Below are 12,465 nucleotides of genomic sequence, written 5' to 3'. Positions count from 1 at the left end.
CTTTTAGCACAAACGAGTGCAACAAAATGAAAGACACGGCAGGGTTTTCATCCCGCCTTCCAGTGTGGCCATTCAGAACAGGTATAAACATTTTTTTAGACAGACTACATGTTGTACGACCTAGTTCATTTCAAGCATACTGAATCCTTAATGCTACTTACATAAAAACAGGGTGGTAGCTTCATTAAAGAGTTAGCAGTAGCTTCAGGAACCCACACAGTCCTGGTCTGCTATAAGTCCGGTTACAGTACTGGCATCAGTTATCAATGCAGACACCAGCAGATAATAGTGTATAATAATAATGTTTTCAGACCAATGAAGATTCATCTAGAAACATATAGTAAATCACTACATGATCACCCAAACACAGATGTTTCCAGAACATGTTAGTACAACATTAAATCTCTGTCTATCAAAAGGTTAATTATAAATCTATTATTAAAGTATCATTATAGTTGTCAGCACTAAAAATGTCTACATTTGTATTATGGGACAGTATGGGATATCAAAACCCTCCAATACTACAAGAAGAAAAGAAGAAAATTGACAACATTCAAACCATGTGACACATGTGATTCAGAGAATGCACTAAAATCAACATGAATCAAATGGGACAACATCAGACTACTGAAACCAACAGTAATGGGTCAGCAACTAAAGCTTCTGCAGCGCAGAGGTTCTTCTTCTCACTCACTGACAGCAAATCATTTAGAACACAACACTCCCACCTAGTGGAGATCACTGAAATTGCATTATAAAGTCATTTAACCAAAGAATTTATCTCAGGTTACCTCTGGTTTTAGAAGAATTATTTACATATAACACTTAAAAATATATATATTGTGAGACTAATTAAAACAAGGCGATGAACTAATCAAACTAAAATTCTGTCTGAAAGAAAAGATCCAGCCAAATGTGGATATAATACCTGTTATTTAAACATGCAAACCATAAATTCTCCCTGCCATCTAATTAAAACAAACACCTAGCTGCTGACAAAATAAATGAATTCTTTGAGATACACTTCTTTCACTGCTTCTTTGATATAAGAAGAAGAAGCATGTGACTTCAGAAAGGGATTGTGGTGAGTTCTGATCAAAGCCAGTTGAATAGAACTGTCATTTCACCATGCTTCAGATTAATAATGGGACATTAGCATATTTTGAGATTACTATCCCACTATCTGTTGTATGGGCGTGTTAGCCAATATTTCATCATATACCATAATCACTCCGTCTCTATATCTTATTCAGTTCCTCCTCCATTTTTGGCACATTACACTGGACTGAAAAACTCTTTAAGTGATAATTTTAAAAGTTCACAAATTGAATCTTTTCTCAAACTGAAAAAAGTCACTTCTAATCACATTATGATTGGATTTGGGTATATACATAAAGCTCTTCTAAAGGAGGTCTCAGAAAAGTATCAGACATCACGATCCTTGATTCAACTATGACGACACTTCACAACATCTGTTGTGAAGCTTTGAAAGTTTGAAACCTGTTTATTCAAAGGAAACTGTGTCTTTTAAATCTATATTGTGGAGGAAGTTCTGACATGTCTTAACAGGAAAAGTACGGGTATAAATAATAAAATTAATGATGTCTGAATTCCATTTAGCTGCTTCAGTTTCAGGGTCCTGGTATTGTGCATGCTGCCTCACTGAAATGGCTTACTGGGACACTTTAATGTTATTAGTGATGTGTGCTTTTCCTTCTGTGATACCTCAACCTGCATTAACTTAAATTGTCAAAATACAGTAAAGAACAAAAAACATATTCAGTTATTAAATTTAGGTTGAATACATAAAACTTTAATATGTATTGTATGGTTTTAAGGTAGTAAAACTGCTAAACATGGTGGTCACTAATTTGTGTTCAAATGCTCAGCTTGGGTTCTGAGTGGCGGCAGGTTGCCATAGTTTGTGTTTTAGCTTTGTAGTAATGTAGCCACGAAATGCTCACATCTCTAAAACCAGCAGAGAGTAAGTAAGTTCTGAGGTCCTGGTGATTTGAATTCATTAACTTACTATAGGTAAGTAATTACATAAGACAAAAAGCAAAAGTACTAAAAATATGATTTTGCTTAAAGAAAGTGGTTCCTGAATGTTAGTTGGAACCAAAAAGTCTTGGCTCCATAATTAAGCTACACACACTTTCCTTTCCTCAAGCAAAGTAGCAAATACTAGGATGGAAACATCCTCCATTGCAAGTAAAATTCCTGCATTCCAAACTGCTCCAATAAAGATAACAAAGTATCCACAATAAAAAAAATGTTCTTCTGATGTGTGGCCTTCTCAATGTTTAAAGAAAACAACACATTTTCCACTTCTTCTGGCTGATTAGACCTCTGTTCAGGTTGAGGTGGGTGGGATTGTGTTGGATCTACATGAGGTCACCAAACTTCATGAACCAATAAGAATGATGACGATCACAACGCCCACCCCAACAGGTGCAACAATATTAATATGTTTTATATCAGAAAGATGTCAATCAATCACAGTCTGGAGAAGCAGTCCAGCTAGCATGTGAAGGTGCACCATTGATGTGTGGAGCCTTTTATATTCAAATAGTATTTTTTATATTTGTACTACATGTTCAGTATGTATGTGTGTGTTGAGTGTATCTGCCCACCTGTACCAGTTTGTAGAAGTAGGCGTACTGGCGTGCAGTGTTTTTATACTGGCTCAGGACATCCTGCACTGCCTGTGTGCCCAGCAGTAGCTGCACCTCGTCTTGCTGGTAGTACAGAGGTGTGTCGTACTCCTGTGGAAGACTGCGGATGTACGGAAGCCAGGATGATGCAGGGTTGGCCCTCTCGCAGAGCAGGTGGAGGGCCAGAGTAACGTTGCCCATGGCCTGTAAGATCCGGTCTTGGCTGTACAGAGGACCTGAGACACAGAAGTTACTGTCAGTCACTTGATATCTGAATGATGCTTTGAGCAGACTGAAAATCCTGTGTTGCTGCTGTCATAAAGGTTTAATTTTTTACACCTTACTAATCTCACAGACCATCTCTGGTGGATAAGATTAGACGTGCAAGAGCCCAGTAGGCATTGATTCGGGGATTTTCAGGTTATACAGATGTATCTAGATGTCTAGGTTAAAGATTAATCAAACTGCATTTGGTTGTTTCTCCTTTTGGTTAAATAATTTGTATTTGCTCCTGAAATGACATCACTTCCCCCAAATCCTTCGAACCCATAAACTCATCATCTTAAGTACCATCATCTTACCTAGAACAGAGTTTTGGGCCGACTCCACTGTCATCAACATCTTCCTGGGGATCCACAGGAACAGCTCGTCTGCCTGCACACACACACACACACACAGACACACACAGACACACACACACACAATGTCCTCACTGAGTTGCTCTGCCAACCTGCTGCAACAGGTTGCACAAGATCTGTTCCAGTCTAGCTGAATTGCGAGATCAGCTGTTTCAATGTAGGCATGAAAAGTAAATGAATAACACTCTTCACTCCTTTAACAACTACTGTCAATATTGGTCTGGCAATCTTTCATGGAAAATTATCAAATGATCAAAGCCTTAGCCCCAGTATATTGCTATGGGTCATAGTAGCAAACCTGCAGCACCACTTGACCCTGCAGGGTTGTCTACTAACAGACCAGTTGAGCACTGACATGCTTTTAAGAAACCTAAAGTATAAGAGTGGTCTATCTATATTCTTCTTATTGTCAATAAATCCTGCTAAAAAAAAGCAGGACGGTGTGTGAGACTGAGTAAAAATAAACTACAGTGTGTGTGTGTGTATGTGTGTGTGTTCTTAATAAAGAAGGAACATGTCACCCAGTGCAACAGTGTGGTTCACTGATGTGTTTTTAATAGTTTTTGGACAACAATAGAGGTCTATGTCACAGAGGAAGAAAATATATCTTTTTTTTTGCAGATACATACACAATACTTGTTGGCAGATTTGGGTCTGCACATGGGATTTGTTGACAATAACAACATTACAGAATATTGCAATACCTATCATATAAAAATCCTTTAAAAAGTTTAAAAAGAAAAAAAAAATCACCAAAAAATGACACCACTGAGTTTAGCTCACCTTTATGTCCCTGGTGGCCTGCAGACCATAGCCCTCTGTTCCAAAGTTGGCAACTCTGAAGCCGTCACAGGAAGCCCCACTTTCCTGAGCCCAGGACATCAGATCTAGGAAGAAGTCCTCTCTGCTGCCCTCAAACACTATTGATATTCCTGAAAACAAAATCATTACTACTTGCTTTGTTCCACCACCACAACCAGACCATTATACTACCCCTTCAAACGACACTAAAAGGAGTATTGGCTCATCACTTTGTATTTTTTTAGCACTGTAGGATTTAATCTTAATTTCAATACCCTGAAAAGGTATAAACATTGTTTGTGTGTAAGTGTGTGCGCATGTACTTACCCTTCTGTTTCTTGCGGATCTTTTCTACCAAGCCTCTGATCTGGATGTACTCTTCCCACTCTTTACCAGCAGAGGGTGCTGCACTGCTGCACTCTGAGGGAACACATGATGACCATTAACACTTTAACCACATCACTCTAACTTAAACCTAAAGCAAACACACCTTAACCATGACATGTTAAACTGAAAATAGTGACACATAGCTAAACCATGACCCTGATGTTAAATCAGGTGCTTGAGAACTCATACGTTGTGTTACTTTAGCACCACTGATTGTGATAAACAAAATATTCTCTTTTAGCTTGAGACTGAGTGAGCGGTTTTCAACAATCTTCCCCCCTTCCTTATATCTGGTGTTTCAAGTCATAGAAACACAAAGTAGACTGTACAATGATACAGAAACACTATGCCAAGACAATTCCATTATGGCACTCTCATTAAGTCTGTTAAACTCCCCAAACCCTGGCATAGTCTGTAATAAATTACAATAATTGTCTAATTGGCAAGCAACAAAGTTAACATATCCCAATGTTAGATTAGGACTCATTTGTTGTGAAGCCATATTCTTTTACATATATTTTATCTTATTACACAGCCTCACAATGTAGTAACAGGCTGTTGATTTGATGGGGGTAACTGATCACAGTTATGCTGTCTAGCATTTTATCTTGTGACATTGTGGCGGCATGTGACTTCCTACTTTGTGTCAACTGTTATCAGCATTACTACACTTGTGGAAGAGGGATTTCCTTGTACTGTTCTCCTCCAACTACTTAAAACCGTGGATGTACTGAGGGGATACCGCATTACAAGATGGCACCCCATCCATTCCTCTGAAAGTTGCTCAGGGGTTCATAAGCTGAAAAAAATCTTCACGTTTCTGGCTCACTTCTGCATTTTTGGGCCCATAGAGCATGCTCACTAGAGTCCTTTTCCAGCTGAGCCGGATGACAGTGTGCAGCAGCTTAGTGTGCAAGGGTCATAGTTGAGTTCTAAAATCCTAGCTCACAACAGAGAGCCTCTCCTGCGTGGCTGCTGACAGCTATGTCAGCTGAAGAGTCGATCACACATGACGACACTAGGGGAGATTTTACCAGCGTCTGGTTCATAGTAGTTAAGCTGACTTTGCTAACATTCAGCACCAGAACAGACCGCATCAGAGCAGCAAACACAAACAAGTTGCACCGCCCTCCATCTCAATCACACTTGTAGTTAAGTAATTATGAGACAAGATTCAAGGTTTGTAGAAGTTTATCACCTGCTGTTATCCTGTCTTGCTCTGTGTGCAATTACAGGACTAAAAAATAATAATAATTTGTAATTTTTTTTAATTCTGTAATTTGACTGACAAAATGAGATTTGACTCGAGGGCTTCTTGACAGATGATTTGAATCATCAATGTTTAGGGTGCAGCCAGGTGTATTCACTGTCACTGGTTCTGCTTGTGTTCACCTGCTTTGAAGACCAGTTCCTGGAACTGAATTGTGGTTCTGCTAAGATAATGATACTAAACGGAGTTCCAGGTACTTTCAGTGGTTGCCAGCATCGCTGTCCATCATGACTGGTCAAGCAGGTGTGACATTAGGTCGAAGATTACAGCGACTTCAAAACAGCTGCTAAAACAATAAACTGCCATGCTATAAATAAGTGGTGGGTCATAATATTAGAATGAAATAACAAAGCACCACTAACTACACACATTAATGGACTTTTGAACTGAATGTTTTCAGTACAGTAAATGATAGACTTTGTGAAGCACATATAACATTATCAGTTGCTGGCCACAGAACCTGCAGTGTGAAGGTGAACTGAGCGTGTAAGTTGAAGATAAACATACTCTGCAGCAGTTCAGAGATGAGGTTCATCATCTCCTTTGGGGAAACCACAGCGCTGGCTCCTGAGCCCGACTTCTGAGTCTTCACTCGACTCTTCTTTCCCATGGTGCTGGATGGACAACTGGTGCTGAGGAGACACATCATTATTACTGTTAACCTTTCATACCAGGACTTACTTTGAGATATCACCAATAAATCACGCTTACAGTGTGAAACTCAAATTTCATTCAAATCAAACAGAGATGAGAATTTCAACTTCATTTGTAAAACTTTCTAAAATTGATCAAAGAAGTTCTGGACATTTGTAAAAGAAAAAATAAATCAATGAAGTTTCTCTAATGTCCTTGGTAATCTCTGATCCACTCTGCCCCAAACCACAAAGACAAAGCAGACAGGTAGGCTGGCTCTAATAAGTGCCCAGAGCCACACGTCACCTTTTCATTGTTCTAAGTATTTCTAAGAAAGAGTCTGTGGAATCAGTGTACCATTCCTCTGAGGCTTCTTCCAAGAAGAAGGTTTACTGAGTTATACATCAGCCTTATTTATACTTTGGTGAGCAAAGCATGGAGTACTGGTGAAGAGCTGTGTGGCCAAGAATGAACCTCTACACTCACAAGTGACATAGATTAGATTAGTGAATAATACACTATTATAGTGGGACTAAAATATTACATAATAGCTGGCTCAGCTTGTGGGTTGCAGTTGACAACTCTGGAAAGAGCTGGACCCTGAGTTAAGATTGGTGAAGTTAAAAGTTGTCATTTATGGTAGGATAATGTATCATGCTATGCTACATTATAACAGGAATGCAACACAAACATTTTGTGAAAAGGTAATATATAAATAATACTGCTTTATCATTTCCTTCTATTGGTATGTTGTAACCAGATAGTTTTGTTTTCTTTTTGTCTACATGTTTGAGATTTCTGTGTCTGTGACCTTTGGTGTTACCCAAATACAGTGAATGAAATTTCACATGTGGTGCTCACAGTATCAAAAACTACATACACAGAAACTTGTATAAAATATAATAAAACTTGTTGCTCCCAATAATCAACTGACTACACTGTTAACTGTTTTCATTGGAACTACTTTCTACAGAAGAAATAGTCCCTGCTAAAACTGCTCACAGTGAGGTCTGTGAATTATCCAGAGTAACAGGAACAATGTTGTGTTTTTTATCTTTTTTTAGGTGGCTCCATCCACAGTATTTGGGTGTTAAGCTTCCATGCCATTACTCCTGTCTGCTTCTCCAAACTGGAAGCATGCTCACCCAAATATACTGCAGGTAATACACTGACTATGGAAAACTGCCTCATACAACCCCACTTCAAAAAATCTCAACTGTCCCTTTAATTTACATTATGTTATCCTTCAAGCCAAGGTATTCAAGTATTAAAATGGCTGTTGCCCTGTCACAATTCCCTTGGTTCTCCGTTTAACAAACAAAACGTTCCAAATTTTAATTTACATTGATATTATCCTTCAAGGTACAGTATTCAAGTATTCAAAGGGCTATAATGCTCTTGTTTTCCACTGAAAAAATATACAATCCACATTTCAACTCACAGTAATAATATCCTTTAATGCCAACATCTTGGTAGTATGCAGGAAACATAATGAACATCACCTGCACAGATCACCCTTACAATTACAGGCTTTGGTAACTGAAGCTCGTCGAGACATTACAAATTTTGTGCCAGGAAAACCAGCTTGTCCACAGCATCTGGTTTCAGTGCGGACCTGCGGCAGGTGACAATGTACCCACCGGTGCTGAAAGCTCTCTCAGATGGGGCCCTGGTGGCAGGAATGCACAGATACTTCCTGGCTAGCTTTGCTACACAAGAGATATTTTGCTTGGTGGCATTTCCACCACTCCAAAGGGTTTGTGTCACTGGTGATTTCCACGGTCTGCAGGTAGCCTCTCAGCTCCACTTTAATAGTCTCCTCATCTGAGAGAGTTGCTCTGCTTTCAGCTGTGCTGCTGCTGCCATGCTTTTTGAAAAAGCTGGCCAGTCTTTTTTCTTTTTACCTCAGGTTCACCTAGTGCTGCTGCTGCTACAGGCCTTGGGAGAACTGATGAGGTGCCAGTGGTGTCTGCCTGTTGCTCTGTCAGCAGTGATTTGATCTCTTCTACTGCTCTAGCTTTGATGTTATCCACCTTTTCATGCTTGATGTAGGTAGTTTTGAAGCAGGGATCAAGAAGAGATGCCATGTCTAGCAGGTTATCTGTGCCAGTATCTGTGTACTTTTCATTCAAGTAGGTTAGAATGGTTGTCTTCATGTCCTTGGTCAGTTGAGTGTCATTTTCTCCCTCAGCAAGAATGGTGTAATTGAAGAGATGGAGTACTGGCTTGAGGTATGAGATGCTAACATAGCGTTCACCAGACAGGCATCTGTCAACTCCTGAAGAGGGCTCAACACCTTGTTTTCTGCTTCCAGCACATCCATGTCCCGCCAGCTGGGCACCAAGTGCCCTGTTTTCTTTTCAGCACCCGACTCACGACTCTCTCCTACTCAATCAGTCTTTGGATCATCTTTTGTTGCGATCCCCACCTAGTAGGCATCTGTTGTGAGCTGGTGCTTTGCCAGGCCCAGTTCATCCTGCGCAATGGCCGGGTCCCTCTTCCTTTTCCAGGAGTACGAAAAGGCACAAACAATTTTTTTGCACACACTAACTGCACATTCTATGCGGGCATCTTTTATACTTCTCCCTGTAAAAACAAGCTGGATTGACTTCACAATGTTGGTCAAGCCCCTGCCTCTCCCCTCCCAGTCCCCAGAAATCAAGCACCCCTCTCAAGCCTTGTGCAATTATTTCTCCAGCGTGGTCCAGTGGTTGCGCAACTCCCAGTCATCACTGATGAAGTGCACCGTTATGCTGAGGTATGGCGCCATTGTGTGACTTGACCACGGGTCTGTTGTAGTAGAAAAGTGGGCGACGTACGTAGCTCTGCTTCCAGCTTGCTTTGGTGTCATTGGTAAAATGTTGGGATAGCAGTCTGGCTGAAATGTTTTCACCCCAGTAAGACATACATCGAATCCAGTGTTTTAATCATTGCTCTGAACCCGTCTTTCTCGACCATGTCCTCACATAGGTGGATTGTTATTGCGTTTATAATGTCGCTCCATTGCTTACTTTTCCTATCATATGCAGTGCCCTGAGCAAATGCCTCTTCAAGTGATGTCTGACCCTTTGGCTTCACTGTTTCACTGGCGCAACTGCTTGGCTGCCTCAAATCTGATGACACTGTCGGTGTTCCAACACATGTTTTTCTGCTGAGGTGATGGAGTAAGTTGCTACTGTTACCACCACCAGCAACAACAGTGGCTCGACAAACTTTGCAATATATAGTCTTTTGGTCTATGTCGGATTTTTTAAAACCATCTCTTCACTGTGAACAATATTATATGTTTTACTGCCTATTGAAGAGTTACAGCAATTGTTTCAGGCTATGCGCCGGTATAGTGGTACTTGAATAATTAATATCGTACAGGAAATTAAAAGTGGTATACCGATCCAGCACTAGTCCCTCTGATAACACACATCCCAACACTTCAGTGACACACTGATATTTCATTAAGTAGGGTTAGTTACAGTGTTAGGCCAACAGCTTTTACACCAGCAAAATGACACCTCTAAATATACCAGGTGTCAATGTCCAGTTTATACGGACCAATTCAATTCCCTACAGGCCTTAGCACGACTAATATGAATTCCTCTTCCCTGTGCAGCTGCTCACCCCACTTGTTCTCCCTCTCCCACTCCCTCTCTCTCTCTCTCTCTCTCTGTCACACAAACAAATGCGCACACACACACCATTTCACAATCCAGACAGTTTACCAAAGCAAAGGAAGTGACTGAGGCCATTTTTGGCAGTTGGGGTCTTTTTCTGTCTAACAGAAAGTCCATCCACTTTTCGCACTAGCAGCAGACAGACCTAATGTTTCTCTGTCTCACTCTCTCACAAGCATTCACACACTAGACAGCTGCTCAGTGACATTCAGTAGCAGTTGTCACTGTGCTCCAAAGCCAGTAACCTACAAGAAGAGCAGAGCTTCAGACAGCCACTGTTCACCAAATGTACATGAATTCATAACCCCAAAACAGGAACTACTTTTATTGAAAACCACAGAGGGCCATAAATCGTAGGTCAACGCTGTCAAAATCATATACTTTTACTGTCAGCCAAATCAGATGCATATTAATTTGTTATAATTTGTAGTTGAAAATAGTGTAATAAAACTACAATGTCCAGGTGGACATTAATGAGCCCCCTTTGAAAAGAAACTGAATTTGTAACCTGTTATGTCTTCAGTAGGAAGCAGTGAGCTTGGGTGTCAGACAGGGTAGGAAGTCAGGAAGTTGTTTATGTTGGTATTTTCATTGAATTTGTTGACTATAAGACAAATCTAAATTAACACACACCAGCCTTATCCCTCTCTTTGTGCACTAGTTGTTCTCTCTCTTTCAAAATAGCAAACAGAGGGCTGTGTAAGTGAACTCTCAGGAAATCAATGTCGAACATGTGGTTTAGCAGACAACCACAGATAGGTCTCAGAGCCAATGAAACATTTAGTTTTTTGAAACCTGTAAAATCAGTCACATTATGTACAAAGTGTTACTGTTTAAAGGATAGGCTCACAATTTTTCAACAGCAGTCAGGTGTTCATATGAACAGTGAAAGAGGTTTTCCTCGCTGTTTTCATTCCTCCTGTTCATACTGGCTGTTAAAAGATCCCCTTCAAATGTGTTTTCAATGTAAGTGATTGAGGCCAAAATCCACAGTGTGTCCACAGTCATTTTGTGCAAAAATGCATTTAAAAGTTTATCTGAAGCTTATCTGAGGCTTCAGCAGTCTGAGTTAGTCATATCAAGTGGATATCTGACACATTTACAGCCTTTTTAGCATCAAATTCCCTCTTTGTGTTTCCTCCAACAGTGTTTCCCTGTTGAGCTGCAGTGGAAGAATAATAACAAAAAAAGGGACTTTGGCACTAAAAAGACTGTAATGTTGAAAGATATCTACTTGATTTGACTCATTTGGACGCTGATGCCTCATATTAGCTTCAGATAAACTTTTAAATATATTTTTACACAAAAGGAGGACTGTGGATTTTGTCCCCCATCACTTACATTGTAAGTGCATCATGAAGGGATCTTCTAATGGTCAGTATGAAAAGGAGGAATAATTACAGCAAGAAATGTTCATTTAGGCTCCTGAATGTTGTTTTAAGACAGACTTGAAAAATTGTGAACCCATCCTTTAAGGCATTTTTGGAAGCAATATTGCTTAAAAATGTATATGACCATGCAGACAAAACTTTTGTGTTCATAGCAAAGCTTACCTGGACGGTATTCACTATAATGAACCAGGTGACCATACATAAAATAGCAATGCAATAGAATAAAGCTTCACCTAGTGTTGTTTAGGCTAATGATTCAGTTAGCATGTCAGTGTGGTTTGTCTTGACTGGTTTGTTTAGTGTAAAATTCAGCTCCTTTGTAGTAAGTATTACATGTAACTGCATGTCATCAAACTGTATATTAAAATGAATCCGTTTAAACAGTGTTTACTTTCCATATATTCACTATAGCAAGCTGGTGTTAATATTTAGATATTTGTTAGGTGAGGTATTAGCAAGACTTTTTATCTTCCCACCATTTACAAGCCGACAGCCTACTAGGTTACTAGTTCGCCCCTCAGGTTATTTGCAGCTTTCCCACTAGGCCAGTAGCTAGTTTACTAGCATAGAGGCATCACGCCCATCCGAGCAGAGGCGTAACTGGAGCAGGCTGCAGAGCTCATCCATCTCTACTGGCTGCACGAACTAAACCTTACCAGGCTAGCTGTTAGCTGCTAAGCTGTCAAGTCATAAAGGATCAGCCTGAGTTTTTAGAAGGAGCTAATCTGCTGGATTGGTTAGCCTCGCCTGCTAAAACACAACTGCCTCTAAACCACACACACGCATTTACATAGAGACAGCACTGAACACTAAGTCACAACTTTACAAAACCAAAACCATAAACATTTTTCTGCGATTCAGTCATTACCTTTTTTTAAGTGACAGCAGCAGTTCCTCTGTTCCTGCCTGCACTGAAACCTAACTTGACTGACTCTCGCATTTGATTGGAGTAGCCATGAATATACGCCCACAAAAACAACACCGATTCCTGGCATTCCGATTGGTTATAGGGCAACAGAACGT

General features: G+C 40.1%; 1 protein-coding gene across 2 annotated transcripts in view; it reads right to left on the bottom strand.

Moving 5' to 3' along the window:
* Positions 1-12,415, bottom strand: part of setd3 (SET domain containing 3, actin histidine methyltransferase) — a 32,954-nt gene extending 20,539 nt beyond the window's left edge. Inside the window, exons 1-6 of one of the 2 annotated variants that reach the window (XM_067615126.1) lie at positions 12,311-12,415; positions 6,258-6,382; positions 4,421-4,513; positions 4,076-4,224; positions 3,236-3,308; positions 2,634-2,890 (exon numbers count right to left, since the gene is read on the bottom strand). In XM_067615126.1, the coding sequence (XP_067471227.1) occupies positions 2,634-2,890; positions 3,236-3,308; positions 4,076-4,224; positions 4,421-4,513; positions 6,258-6,360 (675 nt within the window). In that variant the 5' untranslated portion in view covers positions 6,361-6,382; positions 12,311-12,415. Of the gene's footprint in view, positions 1-2,633; positions 2,891-3,235; positions 3,309-4,075; positions 4,225-4,420; positions 4,514-6,257; positions 6,383-11,918; positions 12,075-12,310 lie in introns of those variants that run through there. The other variant, XM_067615127.1, reaches the window with a different exon arrangement.
* Between the last annotated feature and the right edge of the window lie 50 nt (positions 12,416-12,465).

This window comes from Thunnus thynnus, chromosome 16 (genome assembly GCF_963924715.1).
Source record: "Thunnus thynnus chromosome 16, fThuThy2.1, whole genome shotgun sequence".
NCBI classification, from domain to species: Eukaryota; Metazoa; Chordata; class Actinopteri; order Scombriformes; family Scombridae; genus Thunnus; species Thunnus thynnus.
Note: the sequence above shows the minus strand (reverse complement) of the source record. Positions and strands in the feature narration are given on the sequence as shown.